General features: G+C 49.1%; 1 protein-coding gene across 2 annotated transcripts in view; it reads left to right on the forward strand.

The window, feature by feature from the left end:
• Positions 1-19,829, forward strand: part of LOC144734292 (uncharacterized) — a 141,443-nt gene that overhangs the window by 97,858 nt on the left and 23,756 nt on the right. For both annotated transcript variants that reach the window (XM_078616445.1, XM_078616444.1), the window contains exon 3: positions 8,521-8,640. In XM_078616445.1, the coding sequence (XP_078472571.1) occupies positions 8,521-8,640 (120 nt within the window). The remainder of the gene's footprint in view (positions 1-8,520; positions 8,641-19,829) is intronic.

The following is a 19,829-nucleotide window of genomic DNA, read 5'->3' on the forward strand; positions in this document are numbered from 1 at the left end:
GGTCATCCAGAACGGGACCGTACGACGTTATAGAGACACAAGGCGCCGATCCACAAATACGAAGGAGACATCACGGCGATACGCTCCGCTGCCCCTGACGCGGTTGTTGCTGGGCTTGACCACCTGGATGTGAGATTGTAGTTGTTGTCTCTCCATCTACATCATCAGCTGCACGAGGAGAAGAAGTGGCCACGTGACCCAACCGACAGCCTGGCAGCGCGCGTTCTGATCCTAAACCAGTCCTGGCGTTGTTCCCCAACGACGCGACCTTAATAGGCGTGTGCAACAGTCGTGTATCCGCGAATCTACATCGGCCATTTACATCGGCCATACGAAGGAAGAAGAAAGGGAAACTGAAGATTTGTTTTAGTTATTTTCTTTTGCTGTCAGATTCCCTCCTGTATCATCATCCTTCTCGTTGTTCCTCTGCGAAATCCATAGAGGAACAACCGCGCGATCATAGGGGATGCACGTGGAGTTCGTGCCGAAACAAAACCAAAGAAGAAGCAATTAAAAAGCTCAGGAAATTTGCACGTAGGCGTTGTTGCAGGGTTGCTGACAATGAAAGTACTTTGAGAAAGGAAGGCAGCCCGGAGAAAGGATTGCAGGTGGATTGGAGACTGGAGTGAGAGATTTACCAAGCAAAGAGGTTAGAGATGGGAAGCGTTTCTGGAGCGTTGCCCCCCCCCCCCCCCCAAGTACGTCACAGCCCCCCCCCCTCCAATGTTTAATTAATGAGACCTCGACTAATGTCTCTCTGGCTTTGAAAAGCATCTTTGCGGCTTCTCGGGTGTCTGAAGACATTTAAAGAATTCATTAGAATTAGCTGGAGTGGATGGCCGGTGGGGGGGGGGGGCTTGTGTGGGGTGGTGCGGGACACATCGATCAAAAGCGCTGTGCAACCGTTTGGAATTCGGCCACGGCTCTTCCCGCCCCCACCCGTTCCCGCCCTCCCCGATTGTCAATATGCTTTCCGTCGACTTATTTATTCAACAACAATCGAGGGACCGTTGCACTCCGGTGGCTGTTAAAGGATCTCATGTGCCAGTGGGTATTGACCATCGTCTGGATTCGGTCACCTGTACACGTCGCCGCCCCACCCCCCACCCCCCAACAAAGATGGAGTTTCGTGAATGGGCCTCCTACCGCGTAGCAAAGTTGGCACGAGTCCGGACCGTGTTTGCCCAGGGACACGCGAGCGTGCCATCAGGCCATCATCCGCCTGAACCACCCCCCCTCCACCCCGTCATGTCGGCAAATATTTGTTTAAAGTGTCATGAAGTGCACCTTAAAGGCCTAAAATTGCGCGCGCTACTTTTTTTTTTCCCTCCTTCCTTTCTTTCCTCGCAAAATTGTCGGACGCGTGAATCGCACGTGTCGGAAAGACACGCAAGGCGCCGCGACGTGCATCGGTCGATTGTACGAAGCGGCCGATGCGTCTTGGCGTGAGGTGCTGTTATTATTAGCACTGGGGGGGGGGGGGGGGGGGGATGCCTTTGCACTTGAGCGTTTCCCTGTGACAAGAGGCGGACACTCGGTCTAAGTAGGAACCCAGCGCACGATTCTGCGTCAGCTAGAAGGCATATCCTGGGCTAGCTTGCGTGGTGAAGTATGGTCAAATAACCCCCGCCCCCCACGACCTGTGACGCCATGGGAGGGGGGAGGCCATCTTACAGCATTGGACGAACAAAAGCACTATTTAAACTGTGCGGATTTATATGTTTCTTTAAGAATGTGTTCAAATTGGCACATTTTTTTTCCCGCAGTATACCTGCATATTTTCTATTCAACAAACGTGTATGGTGTCTGTCATTATATAAAACATTCATAAAGACGTTGTGTGTCTATAAGTGGGTGAAAGGACAATATAAAGCAGTGTGCCTCCTTGAAAATGTTCTCTCTTTTTTACGATTTCTCAAAATGAATAGCAGTCGCCAGTTCACCACTGCCTGTGCGTCTGGCTTCGTACGTGGATATTCACCAATTTCAATAGTGTTGTGCCTTGGCCGACCAAAACCGGGCTGCACGGACACACGCGTAGCCCTTGTCCTCGCCCGCGTGCTGCGTGACAACTCTCCCCGCGCTGTAGACGCACGCGGGGTCTTGTTGGGACAACCGTTTAATGCCTCGAGGGAAAGGGCACTCGGGAATTGGACTCTGCCGCACGTACGTACCGTACGCGTGGGTGGACGGACGGATGGATGGATGGACAGACGGACGGATGCACTTGCGTGGCTCACGGCTCCGGGTCGGTGGGCCGGGCCGACCCACGGTTTGACCCGCCGCTTGTTGCCATCGCCGCCACGAAGGCCTACACAGTCGTGCCGCACCGCATGTTGTTCAGGCGCCAATGTCCGACGTTTCGCTCTGGGTGCCCCAGAGAACGTTTGCCTCCCTGAAGGAGCTCCCAAGTGAATGGGGGCGACACGTCGGACATCGTTTGCCGAACGCCATGCGGTACACAAGCCGGAAAGCGTATTGGACTAGCTTCTGCCACTTCTTGTTACGTGGCAGATTTTTCCAGGAGCGAAAGCGCATTCTGTTTTTTGGGTCTTTCGGTAAAGTCTCCTAGATAGGTTCAAAGATCGTGATGATGATCGCTTGTGTTGTGGTCGAAACATCGTAGTTTTTTTGTTATTTTCTTTGAACCTATCTATGTGACTTTACCGAAAGACCCAAAGAATACGAATTCCTGCAGTCACGAAAGTCGACATCCACGTCGTCAGTTTTGCATCGAGGGAAGCCGTGAGGGTGTGACGACGAACCCGCTGACGTGCCGTCGGGTTTTGTGATGTCACCGCGCGCTGTTGGGGGGTGAGAGTACAAAAAGGGAAAGTGCAAAGGGCAGAGTGCAGAGCTTCTGTTTAGACAAACCAAACCTCAACTCGACTGCAGTCAGCATGATAGATGCACTTTGCTGAGAATTGCTTTCACTTTTCCCCTGCCTCGTGAATGACATTTTGTTTTTACCTTTTTGCCCATCTCACCGGGGCAGATTCTTAACTTTTTAGTTGAAAAATGCAGACACAGCGGGGGAAGACACGAGTGACTGAGCAAGCGTAAATGTCCAAAGACGAAAAACCGCAGAGCGGCGTGGGATAGTTATTAATATTATCGCTTTTTTTGTTGGGGGCCACTGATTTTGTTGTTGTCAAACAAACGGAGAACCTCGTGCGAAGTCTCGAGTGGCCTGCGTGGAAATGTCTCTTCCGGAGCTGGTGAACCCCGTCCTGATCCGTGCCCGATGTATGCGACGCCATCTCTTCGAAAATCATTTTTTGTTGTTTGGAAATAGAATGGCAGTCGGAGATCAGTAAAGCACTTAACAGCGCCGGCGTGAATTAATCCCGCATGGCAGCTCGGGGGTTGTTTGTAATAGCATCCGCTTAATGAATCGTTTGGTACAAAGGTTACACGAATTTGTTAGGCTTGTCCATGTTGTGGCAGAGTTTCCCGAATTAGCAGTTTCTAAGGTTGCGAGTTCAAGGTCACCTCCACCCATCATCAATCTGGGGGTTCGTTTAAAATGAGTACCACTTCGTGGGAAACTCACCAGTGATTGGCTTGCTCCGTAGGAATGTGGAATTTCCCACGTTGGCTCAGAAAAGCCCAAGGATACGAGCACTGCCCGATGTGCCCTTTGAGACTGGGGGACACTTAAAAGTGAGTTTCGGAATTTAATATGACATGTTTGTTTTATTTAAAATGAGAAAACAGTGCATTCAAACGCCAGTAACTCCATTAAGAAGCAGCCTCATAGCGTCAAAGGTGGGGGTGAGGGTGGAGGCTGCTAAGACCACGCCCCCTACTCATATAGGCTGAGGCCTCCCTTTTTTAATTCATATTGATTTTGGTACAAAACTTCGTATGGTTTAGCAATGGGGAGTTGAGCGCTACAGAAAAATTCAGCGTGGACAAAAGCAGACCGGTGTCGTTACTCATTCTGTTTAGTGTGTCGCGTTTAAAGTCCATTGAACAACAACGGTGTCGTGCCACCCATATTAGTTTTTGTATTCCCTCCCCCCTCCGCCCCCCCCTTCTCAAGCAAGGCCACACTACAGGGCTGAGTGGAAGTGCCATGGGTATTCTGAAACAATAGAGGTTCGCCTGAATTGCGTCGGTGATGCAGACAGCTTCTGGTCGGAGCCTGGAGCCGGAGGAAAGCGAAAGGGAAGCAATACAGGGGTGGGGGGTGGGCAACTTGTCTTAAAATGGGTCTCAGCATGCGTATTGGCACCCATTTTACTACAAGAAAACAAAATTCATGTTTTTATTTTGTTTTTTCTACCTGTGCAGGCGTAGCTCGGGGTCGCTTCTGAAGTGTGGAAGAGGGACGGAGGTGAAAGGTGGCCAGATTTAATGATATTTGCCTTTTTTAGCCGATGGACTGTGGATAGTGTCTGTTTTCGGGAGGCAGAGGTGAACACACTGCTAAACCTTTGTGCATGGCAAAGCCTGCAGAACCAAGGCCTCGGTTCGCACACTTTTCAGGGGCGAAAAGCCACACTTTGTTTAATTTCGTTTGCCAACCTTACGCTACTACCGTGGTCGCACACGAAAATTAGAAAAATAATCGGATGTAGCAAGCATTTCCACAACCGTACAATCGTATATATATATATTTTAATCTGACAAAAAAAAATATTTAAGGGGGGATATCATGCAGTGCTTTGGGTGGCAAACACATTTTCCAATACAACCGGATCTTTGGGCCCGCACCGAAACTTTACACGTGCGATGCTGAAACCTAAACGGCAGTGAGGGGCGGTGAATTAAAAGTTGAAAAATTTTCTATACTTATTTTGAGTTGCAGTTGTGGGGAATTTTTTTTGGTGTGTTCAAAAACATTTGCTCGTGCCTACGCTGAGTCAGAGTCTGCAACTCGATCAAGAGGCAGCGTGAATAATTCAAGGGCTTACATGTCTCACGACTTTGCAAGATTCATGATGGGGGCCTTGGTATTTTGAACTGAAATACACCCAATTGTTCAAACTTTAATATCCACCTCGCTATTCCTGGGAGATAATTACAGTATCTGGCCCGATGTTAAATGTTACGGAGAATTCACGACGCACTTTCGCGATGAATTTCGCCCTGGGTACGGGGTGGGTCAACGCGCCCAGCTGTATCACACAAGTCTCATTTAATTCCCACAGCATTAGTGTGCCGTCACAAGCCTGTCATTAACTTAATGACTAGGCTCGGGCCCACGTGTCTTTGAACTCGTTGCCTTTCTCCTACTTTCGTTTACTTTACTGAAAGAGACTGCATTCTGCCAGTGTCCCAAGAGCTACCAATTCTGGAATGACACCATTGATACCTTAAAGCCCATCGTCGGTCCACGGCACCTCCGATGAGCATGGTTGACTACGTACGGTGCAAAAGAAGTTCCAACGTACGTACGTGCAGGATGGGTGAAGGCCTCCTCCCCCCCCCCCACGCACTGTGTCGGCTTTGGTGCTTGTTAGACTCATACTTCACTGCGTTGGTCTGTACAAATTCTGGCGTAATGTGAGATGCGTATAGTGGCAACCACGTTTAATTCGATGCTGCACTACGGCGAGTGACTTGTATCGGATGCCTTTGAAGGATACAGATGTTAAAAGCAAACCCCTTGGGCCTTGTGTATGAATTGGCACATTAACTTAATAGTCACAGTTTAACACGTAGGCTTTCACGACCAATATCCATAATACAGGTTTTTTGGGTTAGATCGTGTAAATATATGTGTCGTTAAACCCGCCACCACCCAACACAGCCAACAAGTAAGGTTTGTCAAAGCTGGCTGTTGCCTGATGAAGCTAGTTTCAATTACTGGCGAAATGTCGTACTCAGATTGTAAATGTTGTGGATTTGCTCTCCAACACACCGGTGTGCTGTACTAGTGACAATTTGGCACGTTCTGTTTACGTGACAACGCTTACTAATTGGCTGTGTCGGGTGGTGGCAGGTTTAATGACACAGTTATATATTCACGCGCTCTAACCCAAAAAAACCTGTATTATGGTTAATATTCGCAGCCTGCACGATGCATTCTAAATGTTTATTTAGTCCTTAAATTCCGGTGTTTCACGATAGAACGGAACAGACATGCGGGACAAACCACGTCGTGTATGGTCCCGCGGGCACCACGGCCGGATTTGGAGTTTGTTATTTTCAAGGTCACGCCTCCTCCCGGTTTTACCCATTTGTTGTTAAACTGAAGGCAGTGCGAATCGAAAGACCGTTGCTCAATATTTACCAGAGTTGAACAATGCGTTACGGTGCGATAGACTGAGTTGCAGCGGCGGGTCGTAGACGCAGAGATGAATATGAACTCGAGCGAGCTGTTCGCATCGACAGATTGGAGTGTGATTCTGAGTTGTTGACTTTTACACCAGGAGGGACAAATTGAGACGGCGTGACCCCGGAAACAAAACTGAAACGTCACTTTTGCACGAGCACATTTGTAGTGGCACCCTAATGCTCGGCTCTCTGTACATCCATCGTTATTGCTTGATGATCTTTTTGGTTGACGCATCTGACAGCTGTAAAATGTTCATTTATTTGGTTGATAGAATTTTCATTTGTCTAGTAAAAAAAAAATGCTCGCATGCACACTCAATCACTGTGGCTTAAATTGTTTGGGTTCATATTTGTCATGCCTTTATTTTTACGTTTGCTAGCAATGCCAGTGCGTCACCTTACCTCGCACGTATTTTACCTCGCAATGCGTGTGGTTGCCTTCAAGGCTCCTAAATACAGTTACATCAATGCAAGTTCGTCCAAGGACGAGTGTATATTGCAGTGAATCTGAAATATTCAAAATAAAAAATTGTTCAGCTCATGATTATTAATGAGGGATGAAGGGGGGAGTGGGGGGGTGGCCCCATGTGGAGTGACGTCACCTGCTAATGGTTATTGGGGAGGGGTGCGGGCATGTGGAGTGACGTCACCCCCTCATGGTTATTGGGAGGGGTGCGGCATGTGGAGTGACGTCAGCCACTCATGATTATTAATGAGGGGAGGGGTTCCGCATGTGGAGTGTGCGACCTTGTGCGTTCGTGTAAAAATCCACCCACTCATGAATATTAATGAGGGGGGGTGGGCCTCATGTGGAGTGACGTCACGCGTGGGACGGACATACATTTCTAGTAGATAATACATACGACAACTACACCCACCCATTGCAGTTCATCACAACTGTTAGCTCCTCTCCACACTCCGAGGTAAAGGGGCGGCCCCTGCAATTGCTTGCTCACGTCACTGCTGGCAGAAAGAGCGTCCGCTAGGGTCAACTCTAGCTCAGTGTTCTTCATTGCAAGGCCCCGCGGGCCACCGGCGGGCCACTGGTGGGCCCCCCTTGTGGCCTTTGCGGCCCCTGACGTGCGGCCCACCGACAGTACACAAAGTGTGACAACCCCCCATCATCATCATCGTGCTGTTGTCAAACCCCACAATGGTTTCACACGTGTGGCGGCTCTCGCACACTGATGATGTCTTATCGGCGAAAGTGGCCCCCCCTCCCCCCCCCCTGAAAACTAGTGTCGAACGCTGCTCCAGAGGGGGTGTTTGGTCCAATCTTCTCGGTTAACCAGGTGTGTTGGAAGAGGGTGGGCTTACCCACACTTGACCCCACCACACGTGTCCCACCGATTGACTGACTGTGGCGCGTACCCCTTTATTCTGCTTTGCGTGACGGGCACCTACGTTTGCAATGTGCGGCGTGCGATCGACGTGGCCCGCATGCTGCACACCACCTCTCTCGCAGTTGCAGCCGGTTGAATACACCCCCACCCCGTTTGCCTTTTTTTTTTTACACAATCATCACGAACACCATTGTGGAGAAAAGGAATAACAACATAATTCACGCGGGCTTATATGTCTCCTTCACATGCCTGTCCCTCCGCGTCAAAAAAACAAGAAAAAAAATCCTAGTTTTTTTTTTTTTTACCCCATCAGCTGCAAGGCCGTCTGGGAGTGCATAATTTCAGCAGCACTGATTTAAACTGAGCAATTAAACCACCAAAATGTATTTTATTGAACTGCTGACACGACTGCTGAAATTACGCATTCCAAGAGGACCGTTAGGGCTGATAGGACGTGTGTGTAAAAAACAACAAGAACAACAATATAATTCACGCGGAGGCACGGATATACGACGGGGACGTATCATCTGGCGAATTATTTAGCCTTCTTATTCAACTCGAGCAAGACGAGCGAGTTGCGCATGCGACGCATCTTGCAACCGGGACTCGGGGCCGCTGTCGGATAACCGCAGCGACGTCGATCGATACTTGGGAAGCCACGCGGGGCAAGCAGACCGTCCCGCTTCGTCGAGCAAGACCTCAACCCCCCCACCCCCTCCTTGTGTCGTAGCGGAGTGCCAGATGCGTGCACGCTCATTGACACCGGGGTCATCACCGCACGAGAGCCACTCAATGTTTCACTTAGCGCCTGCGTGGCTGCGCAGTCGGCCGCAGCTTTGCCTTGCCCCCCCTCCCCCTCCCCGCTGTCTCTCATCTCTTGCTTCATTTGCAGATCATCGGCGTGCTGAGCAGTGAATACATCCCCGAGGGAACGCGCTTCGGACCTCTCGTGGGGGACATCTACACCGAGGATGCAGTCCCGAAGGAGGCAAACCGGCAGTATTTCTGGAGGGTGAGTCGGCAGTTGACGGAACGACCATTGATATGCGGCAGGTCTGCCTGCCTACCTGTCTGTCTGGCGAGATGTTAACTACCGCGCCTGGTACGCACGAGAATGTGGGTTCGTTCCCACCCCTGATGCCTGCTGCATATTTGGATTTTGCGTGTTTTTTTCTCTCCCCACGGTCGATTTTGGAATCAATGTTGCGACACAGAGTATTTGGTTTTGTATAAATTTGCCACAGGGCGATACGCCACTTCGTTGAGCTATCATTTTTGGCCAGGTCGCTTCTGAAGAAGGGCTACACAACTCAGTGGGCCTTACCTGGTAAAATAAAAATTGTTCAAATAGTTCGCAGTTAGCCTTCTTGCCTACCTGTCTATCTATCTATCCATGCATCATCGTAACAACGCGTCAGGGTAGCTGTTTAATTTGTGCCATCCGCATGCTCGTGCATCTCTTCGTCGTACATTTGACGATTGCGTTTGCTTCGCACGCTCGTTCTGCGGCGGCACTCGGAACCGTCGAGCTCACTGCCCTTGAGAACTTGTGCGAGCCGTGCATGTGTGTACGTGGACCAATCTTTCGCCGCCGTACGTAGCCAGCCGTGCTAATCTGAGGTGGCTCGGCCGTAACCAGAGATCTGATCGGCGCGACCCGCCGGCGCCGACTCTCCGCCGTGACCTCCGATGAGCACGGTTGGTTAGGTACGGCGGCGAGAGAAGATCATAAGCGTACATGCGTGACAGGGGGGGGGGCAATCGTCATAAGCCGGCCCCTTGAGCTATCTGCACGGCGATCGCGTCCGCCTCTGAGAATTATCACGTGACCGACAAGTTGGGCCCCATGTTGCTCGATTGGCCGTCTCACTGATGGAAACCGGGACATGGACCCTGTTAGGTGGGGGGGGGTGCGCGCGTTGTTGGGGGGGTTACATAACGCAACGATAAATCCCGTATCTGTTTGTGGAATGTTATCGGCACAACTTGCATTTGTTTCGTACAAACTTTTGCTCGGCACGCGCCTAACTTTTTAGCCGTTCTATCTACAACCTCCCTCCTCTGAGGCATGCCAGTGAGATAAGCATTACAGCTTCACTCTTTTATCCACTATACAGATGATTAGACAATTCAAGGAGTTACAATAAAAACCCAACCGAGATTAGAATACTTCCGCACGGTGTTTGCATCACGTAAGTTCCGCCAGCATGCAGAGCGCTCAAAGCCCCTTTGTCGTGCTGGGGTTAGGGCCACTGAACAAAGAATGGTGGGCCCCACCTCCCTCGACTGGGAGAGACGTCGACACGGAACATTCCATTGTTGTCGTGGGTGACAAATGACATGACAGCGGAGAGCTTGGAGAGGCAGTGCTTGACCTTGAGCCCACACGTGCCACTTACGCGTCGTCGTCATCATCACGATCGTTATCGTCATCATCACTCTCATCGTCGTCATCACAATCCAGGGCCCGGCGATCTATTCATCTTCTCCATCTCTTCTCGTCTCTTCGCCAGTCCGAGTGAAGCTCCAACCACCTCCGTGTGTGTTGTCCAGGCACCTCGCTTCCCTGTCTCCCAAGCGATCTCTTGCCCACAATTCTCAATTCCCTACTCCGCAAATGAAACACGTTTTTCAAGCCCTCTTGGCCCACACATATTTGCCTTGCTTATCGCCATAACCTTTATAAGTTCATGACACTGGTGCGTTAACTAACGTTTGTTTGCATTGTCGTTATATGTTTGCTATTAAAACTATGAACTAAACTATTTTTATTTTAAAAGGTAAGGCCCACTGAGCTATGTAACTCTTTTTCAGAAGCGACCTGGCCACAAATGATAGCTCAACGAAGTGGCTTATCAAAGTGGAATTGTATAGCAGCCAACCACTCTGAACGCGTGATGTTGTTTCTAAATATGGAGGGAAAAACCGGAGGACCCGGAGAAAAATCCACGTGACCACGGGGAGAACACGCAAACTTGAAATACACAGGCATCAGTGTCGGGATTGAACCCACCACCTCCTGTATACGAGGCGAGGTCGTTAATTTTCTCTTCACGAGCATCTCCAGAACGCGACTAGCGAGGGAATGCTGTACCACGTCACCATATCGCTCTGCAGTGTACTGACTGTAATTAATACGAGGCCATACATTATTCATAATCTCAAAATTCAGTGGGGGGAGGCAGGGCATATTTGTGGGGGGTGGGGTGGACCCTGCTCAGGGAATTGCTCCGTTGCCTCTGGTGTTGAACTACTGCTGCTGCTAAAATATAGGAGTGGTGTTCATGAGTAATAGCTCATTGGAAAGGTCTATAATATTTCTATTATTAATATTAAAGAGACCGGTTTGTCCAGCTTCAAATGAACGATGAGGGCTAAAGTATGTTCAGGTATGCGTGCCAAAGGTTTTTAAGTTGTTGCTTTTGTTTTTTTGGCACCAGTGAATCTCGGCACCGCAGTTAAAACGTAAACAATCTGCTTTTCGTTCGTGGCTGCTTCTCCCACGGTTCGTGGCTGAGTAGCAGCAGCAGTAGCAGCAGCAGTAGCAGCGTTGGTATGTGCGTGCCAAGAGCACGGCACTGTGGAGAGCAATCGACTTGACAACCTTACCCGAGTTTGTGCATTTTATTTGAATTCCCTTTTAGTGTTGCCCGTCAACTTTACTGTGGGGAAAGTCCCGCATTCACTGCAGCTTACCCGCACGCACGCTAACACAAACGTGTAACGCGTGCTCACGCATCTACATATTGCTATCGGCTCGCGCAAGTAACGCATCTAACCAAGCTAAATTCCAGCCATTCTCAAGCCACCGATAGATGAAGGCGGCTTCTGTGACTACGCACGTCGCACTGGTCTGTGTGGGCTGGCGAAGTGAGAAAGGCGAGGACAAGAAAGCGGTTCTCAAGTCGCTCGCCACTGATGTTAGCCCGTGGCCTGGGGGTCGAACTGAAGGTGGCCGGGTTCGTGGCGCGCTGCGCTGAGCCACCGTGCACCACCGCTGAGCTTCATTCAACAAAGTTGCTTCCTGCTTCAGTGACGAATTGTGGGCAGTCCTCGTCTCCCGTGTACATCGCTGAGTGGTGGAAATTCCATATTCCTATGTCGGGAGTTGTGAGTCTATCCACTATCTAGATTGAAAACTCATTTCTTGAGAGCTGCTTTTTGTGTTTAGTTTGTTGTTCTTCCCTTTGCACCTCCGATTCGCCACGGATGGCTACGTGGGGTGCAACCCACGTTCAACAACACACGTACGTACAACCCACTGTTAACTTCCATGCAAAAGTGGTTTTCAAACCCCAGGCAGGAAGGATGTGAACTCGCAATCCTCTGACTTGACGAGCCGTTCGCTCCACCGCCGAGCCATCGAGCCGGTTATATTTCATTACTGTGCTTTGCGCACGCATTGAATGTGGAGCGATATCATCAGAACGAGTTATATTTGCATCCCAAGCAATGTGCACCCCTAGCGCCAAATGCATCCTTTTGCTTTTTTTCACGTTTGAGTTCTTGGGAGGAAGAAAATAAATAGCCGCAACGACCCGTCAGCAAAAGACGGCCTGTGTTTACGTGCACGGTGCAAACTCCACGACTTGTCAATGCGAGCCCTCACGGTGTCTCACTCGCTGGGCAGGCGAATTCGTTGTTAAGTGTCTTGCGCAGAGATCTCAAACGACTGCAGGTTCAAGAGCCTCCGATTTGAACGGTAAAAAAAAACTCGACACGTTCAACGGTAACGCTGGCAAAAAAAATATTTGTTGGGTGATGTTTGGTGAGGGGGTGGTGGGCCGAGGGGGGGGGGGGGGGGTGGGACGGGGGGTGGGGGGCGGGACAGGGGAAGGGACGGTGAGGGGGGCGATGGCCCTTCTTCATTTGAAGAAACGGACATTCACATCATAATGGTCGTACAAAGCGAACGACATTATACTGTGCGAGAGCCGGCTGGCACATGAAGCCCAAGCCATCACTATCTCACGCGCGTGGTCTTGCGACATGGCAATCTATCTGGCTCCTGCCAATGAACCGATTTCATTTCTCCGTCTCTCACCCCTGGTGAGCGTCCCCTGGACGTAATTCCCCCGGGAATGCTCCGTCCTTTGGCTGTGGCTCCGTCGCTGGCCCGCACCACCGGCCGTCATTACACTTCCAGCAAAGTGTCCTGTCCCAGATCGCTTCTTTTTTCTGAACGGTCAACGCGATGTCTCTATAAACCTGAATGCCCCGGCTAGGCGCGTGCTTTACAAAGAGTAAACAGTTGATGACATGGGAGGGGCCGCACAGCGATTGTGTGACGAAAGTGGCGCTGGATGGACACTCGTTCACCCAAAGTCATGCTCGACAGCGATAGGCGATCGCCTCATCAAATGTGTTGGTGACATTGTCACGATACCAACCAGCCATTGAATTTTTTTGTCAATTTTTTGTATTGCTCCAACCACGGGAAGGGGGGGATAGGGGTGTACAACTTCCGCGACAGGCGAGTGGTGCAGAGCGGGATAGGCGGCTCGGACAGACAACCAACGCGGACGTGTAGGACCGAAGCGTTATGCGGTACGTGCATCAGATCCACTTTTCTTCGGGAAAGGAAAGGGGGGAAAGAGGGGGGTGCGGTAGTTGGTCTCATTTCAAGTTCAATCAATTCGCGAGGGGGGGGCAGCCATTGGAAATGTAACGCCAGCGTACAATCAAGGGCTGGTGGAGACTCGCTCTCAACGCGTTGCGTCGGTGACTTGCCCTTGCCCCGTCCGGCACGAGCACGTTCGAACCAGCGCAACTGCTACACTTTGCATCGCTACCGCCCTCTTCCCCGTCTTCCACATTGCTTCGTCCTATTCGCTCGCCATCAAATTCTTAGCGAAGCAAAAGTCGGTAGGGACATTTCAAGAATGCGTCGTTCGGCAGGCACACGTCCAACAGTGGGAGTGAGCAGAGCTCTGTAATTGATCAATAATATCATCACTCTTGTAAAGTACCCTTTTACTCATACTCTTTGGTTCTTTCGGTAAAGTCACGTAGGTGACAATAATAATAAAATAAAATTAAAATATAAAAGTGAAAACAACTCAATTAAATCACGACGTTTCGGGCGCAACACAATAGTATGGATCCTTGCAGTCACGGAAACTTCAAATCTAGAATTACTCTTTAACTCACCCATACTAAAAGCATCGATCCACCAGCATGTACATACACTCCGGTCATCCTCGCAGCAGTGGCGGCTTTTGGCGAGCCATCGACCAAAGGCGGTGGTCACCGCATCGCGCGCTTTCAGATGCGCTGCTTCTGAAGCCGTCTGGAACGCTCTTCCTTCCCATATTAGGAAGTTACAGGGAGCTATGAACTTTTAAAATCTCTAGATTAAAAACTAATTTATTTTAGAACTGTTCTATGTTGCGTTAAGTTTGTCCTTCTCCCGCACCTCTGATTCGCAACGGTTGGCCACGTCCGGTGCAGAATAAGTTCAACATACTTGCATAAAGGCAGCGGGATTAAAATTGCTGCTGACCGCTCTTGTTAACTTGGCCGAAAATATTTTGAGCGAATGTTGAGCTTATTCCACGGCAAGGTTTTTCACTTTTATCTTTACTTTGAGAGCGAATGAAATAAAGAGGCTAGCTTGGATTTTGGTTAGTATTTTTTTACACTTTTTTTTTTACACCACCGCTGTCTTTATCCCAGGCAGGAATGGAGGAACGGAATGGAGCGGCGTTATTTATTTATTTATTGCGCGAGTTGGGGGGGGGGCGGGTACACAACACCCATCTATAAATACACGCGTACCTACCCACCCGGCCGTGACACCGCGCACCTGATCGCTTGCCTTCTGGATTGATGCCACGGGCGTTTGAATCGTGCTTACATTGTTCGAAGAGTCAAATTTTTTTTTTAAACCCACAACATTCTACCGTCCTGACTTCACTTTTTACACAGCCAAGAGACGGACGGAACAATGGGGAAAGTTTAAAAATACTCGGGGGAGGTGGGGGGGGGATCGAAAGTGGCCTTTCTCTTTAAGTCTCTTGTTAAACACAGAGATGCATGCGCTCCGCACATAGGTATATATACACGTGCACTCCTCGTGTTTATTGTCCACGGATTAGTCAGGATTTAGAAAGGGCCTTCTATACGAGCAAATATTTACGATGTGACATTTAACTTGCACGCTTCGCCGAATTATCCATTCATGTCCGCGATATATCTTCAAAAAAACGGCATTTCTTTTTTTTGTTATAAAGATGACCTATTGTAGTTTATTGTAAAATCACGTGACAACACGTGACACCGATGCAAAGTGTAAATACTTGCGACTTCCATTTACTGCGAATTGAGCTGCTGCTGCTTGCTTGCTTGCAAGTCACACCCCAAGTGAAATTGTTCCATAAAGGCGCCATTCACTTACAAACCTACAACGGACAAGAACATCTCTGCGATATTCAACTCAAAAGTAGGTAGGCCCTCGTGCATCACTGGCACAACAAAGTTTGTAAAGTTTGTAAAGTTATCTGCAGATGAAGTCTCATCACCAGGCCTTCCCATGGTAAACACAAATGGGCAAGACTGACTCAAGGTGGTGCTTGGAATTCAAGCAATGGCTGGGCTGGTGATCCCAACCTTGACGCCTGCTCTATGGTTGCAGTTTGTATGTCTCTATCATCATCATCACGGTGGCTATGAGATGTTAACTACCTCGCCTGATACACAGGAGGTCGTGGGTTAGATCCAAACCCTGACGCCTGCTGTATATTTGGAATTTGCGTGTCTCTCTCTCTCCCGGTGGTCGAGTGGATTTTTTTTTCTGCTGGTCATCCGGTTTTCTCCTCCACATTTTAGAAGTAGCGTGTGTTCATGGTATTTGGCTGCTATATACATTTCCACACTATGACAAGCCCACATCCTTGAGCTATCATTTGCAATAGCCACGTCGCTTCTGGGCCTTACGTAGTAAAGTAAAAAAAAAGTTTAGTTTTAGTTTAGCTGTGGGGCACAACCGCAAAAACCTAGGCAGCATGATCATAGAGTAAACGCAGCCGACTTGGGGTTCTTGAAGGACCGGGTCTGCATGGCTCACGGTGACGCGGACCGCACTTTGTGCATTTAACATTTCTTTGTGCTCGACAAGGGGGGACGTTGAGATGCCGTGTTAATGAAATGTTAAGTTACGCACGTGAAGCCCCTTGTCAATCGATCCTTTGCACACCAGTCGTGGGGGGGGCGGGGGGGGGGGTTAACTGTACTTCCTGTAATGACCCTACTTCGCCATTCTGGTCAGTATAGATTGGATTGGTGAAGGAGTGGAAAGTGGCCGTGTGGGTGTGTTGGCCATGGATAACATCGGTGACGAGTGTTATCTGAACCAGTAGTAAGAAAATGAGTTCCTGCTCCAATCTTTATCTAGACTGGATGAGGAATCCGATGAGATTGTGGTCATCTCATGTTGAGAGCCAGTGGGGGGGGGGGGGGTGCAAGTCTTTCCATAAGACAACCGCCGCTGTTGCCTTCCCCCAACAATGTGGTACTTTACTTTAACGACCTTGCATTGGAAGTTTGATGGGCCGAGTTAACCCCAAGCCAGGGTTTGAACCTGCACCCTTGTGATTGCGAGCCGCTGGCTCAAGCCACCGAGCTGCCCCGATTGGACAACCGGTAGCGCGGGGAGCTCCCACAACCACCGATCCACGCTTACCCCCACAACATCGCGTAGCACTACCACGACGCCGTAATACATTTGTACGCGTTATTTGCTTCTGCGTGGTCAACTGAACTTTTACGGCAAGAGATGCCTATTAAATGCGAGTTCGTCGTGCGCCCAAAATATTTCGAAGAACCTGTTCTTTGAGAATATGAAAAGAGCAAATAGCCCTTTCAGAGGTTTGATTTCCAGTGACAAAAGCTCCATTGTGCTGGGGGCATTTCACAAAATGAAACCTCTTCTATCCCTCGCTATGCATGGAACTTAAGCTGTCTGAATGGAACTTGGGGTATGCGTGTCTGTGTGTGTGTGTGGAGGCTTTACTGGTAAATGTCGTCGGCCTCATCAAGACACGCTCGTCAATGGTGTAGCCTCAAAAGGGAAAACCGAATGTATAAATAGTCGGCGTTTGTCGGGGCAAGTGCACTGCGTGATGTGAAATGGGGCGCTGTTACGTCCACAGAAGTGGAATATACGCAGCAGGAGTGAAACACAAATTAATGATGAATATCCGCACAATCTCGCCACAACGTGACCACCAGCCCGCGCTGACCAGCGCGTAGAAGTATGGCCGAGAGAGCCCCATGACTGACAACATGAGCAGGGGGGGGGGGGGGGCTTGATTCAGCACAGGGATTGACAAAGGACTGACCACGTTCAGTTCTATCACTTGAACGTTCTGACGTATTCTTTATAAATGGAGTAGCTTCCGACGATAAGACGGGTTACTGGAAGCAGAAACAACTGCAACGTCCTCCTTGAGTCACAGACTCCCCTGCTTCTTCATAAATCCACTGCTGGATGAGGGCTTTGCCATGCCGTGTCGGTCAGAAGGTTTTTTTTTTTGCCATACTTCACCAAGCTGGTCAGTGCGGATCAGGTGAGAGGGCGCCCCGGGCTCGTGCACACAATCGCTCGTCCGCTCACCTCAGCTGTAGCCGCGAATCAGAACTCCGGTCGCCGGGAAGTGCGTTAGCGACTCCACTGGTTCGTGGTTTTAGATACATAAATAAAATCACATTTCCTTCAATTTGAGAGGAAAGCTTTTTTATTGAAAACATTTTAATAGTTTCTCTGGTCTGACACTGGTGAGACTAGGCCCTAAAGAGGCTGTCGCTGGTGTAGGCCAATCAGTTGCAAAGGCAATGCATGTAATATTATCAGAGCGTGTTTGTTTTGCATGTTCACCACAAGTACGTTTGGTTAATGCAGACATTATTCCTTGCAAGTGTTTTCTATTCAACACCTCCTGTGTTATTGCCAGAAAGGGTAAACCCTATTTTTATTTTTCATAATTTGAAACTGACAAAAAAGGTCCCATGATGTAGCTTTATAAATTCGAATTTATATACATATTAATTGTGCACTAAGGTAAAATTGTATCATATCATTATCATTGTCAGCCATTTTCTATCCGCTGTTGGATGAGGGTGCTATCTGTCAGCGTCGCAACTGGTACCCGTGGATCCGCAGTCTTGAACGTAGGAGTGAGGTTTGCGCAAAGCTGTTGTGTAGTCGTGGGGTAACTTGGGAAAGGGATTATGATTGCGCCACGAATGAATGACATCTTGAAAATAATGCAGTGAAGTCACGTAGGTAGAAAAATAATGGATCACGACGTTTCGATCGCAACACAAGCAATCGTCATCAGGTGGGACACCCACAGCAAGAAAACAACTGCTGGACTAGGCTTTTTTTGTTTTCCGATAATATAAAGATGGATGATTACACCCCGAGTTTGTAGTGACTTTACCGAAATAACCAAATAGATTCCTGCAGTCACGAAAGCTTCAAATCAAGATTGTATTGTATCTATTAATTGTTATCGCATTTAACTCCAAGAATAGTTTCTGGAAATGTAAATCAGGTACTGTATGTACGGTATTTTTGTAATATATTAACACATTAACGCAATATAAATTATTTAAAGTCAAGGGTAATTTATGCCATGTAAAACATATATGCTAATTATGCTCAATTATTTAATAGCTTATCATAGAAAACAAAGGTGAGAATATTAATACGTTAAAATCTACACCGCCATGTAAGGTTTTAAAGCCATTTACTACAAACTCGGGGTGTAATCATCCATCTTTATATTATCGGAAAGGACCTTGCATGACTAGGTTTGTGAGGTTGTGAAATCGATTCAAGACTGCGAAGTCTTTGACGTTGTAAAAGTTCCATTATCTTTACCATCAACACAGCACGCAAACATGTTTTGGACCGTACTTTGGCAACCGCGCTAATCGGAGGTGCAGGGTAAGGACACCAAACTAAACCCAAAAAGCAGTTCTAAAGAAATGTTTTTTCTATTCATATTTTAAAGTTGCATGGCTCCAGTGGCTCCCTAATATCGGAAAGAAGATCGTTCCAGGCAGCCACAGAAGCGCATTACAAAGCGTGCGATGCAGTGACCGTCTTTGTTCGATGGTTAGCCAATAGCCGCTGCAAGGATGCCCGGAGCTCGCGTGATGATGTATGCTCCTTGACAAGATTAGCAAGGTATTGTGGTTCATTAGTTCGACAACAGGATGCCAATGCAGCTTGGCGAGCACTGGACGGACAGTACCCGTCACGACACGTGCGAAAGAATTGTGTACACGTTGCAGGTTGGTCATGTTCTTTGCCAGACGTCCTGTAGAGTGGTGAGTTGTAATAATCGGAGACTTGTCGATACTGTGCGACACGCCGCCGTGTTTGCTACGCCACGACACAATAGTGTTGGAATGTGTCGCTTCTAGGCCAAAGAAAACCGAACAGAAGCTTTCTGTCTCAAACAGCTCAAGGGGATCTCGTTTTCATTAACACATACATTTATACGGAAACAATATTAAAATGCAAATAAACATAATAACGAGAGTTGCATTTTTAACCCCCCCTACACTTTAATCTCTCATCTTTACATGATCGGCATTTCCCTACTCTTATCTCCCTCCATCTGTGTTTTTTCCGTATACATATCTCTTATCTCACTACAGCTGTATTTCTCGTTTGCAAGTCTTCTGTCATTTCACTGAGCTAAATAGGTATGTTTTCAGAAGCGACCTGACTATCATCAAATGATAGCTCATCGAAGTGGCTTGTCATCTTCACGTGGGCCATGTACAGCAGTAGCCAAACACTCCAAACGTGCACAACTTCTGTTTCCGGGCCCCCAATGAGCCAGCGCCACCGCCACGGTGAACGTGCTCCATCCCCAAAGAGCACGGCCCACGAATCGCCCTGGCCCCAGAATGCAGCCCCCCTCAGTCGTCTCGTCCTCTCGCAGGCAGCTAAAGCCGCCCCCCACCGCCGCCGCCGCCGCCATAGCTTCGCTTGCGCCGCTGCTGGCGTGTTACGTCGGTGCCGGCGCAGAGATTCCGTCGCGTGCTTCTGCCGTTCCCCTGAAGATGCGGGGGGGGGGGGGGCGGTCGTGTTGCCCGCCCGCACTCCAGCCGTGGCTGCGAGCGCAGGGCACGAGGGAGGATCGGCGGCTGCCGCTCGGATTGTCAATTCACTCAATCGCTCCACCC

Source organism: Lampetra planeri, chromosome 50, assembly GCF_965212315.1.
Source record: "Lampetra planeri chromosome 50, kcLamPlan1.2.h2, whole genome shotgun sequence".
Classification (NCBI taxonomy): Eukaryota; Metazoa; Chordata; class Hyperoartia; order Petromyzontiformes; family Petromyzontidae; genus Lampetra; species Lampetra planeri.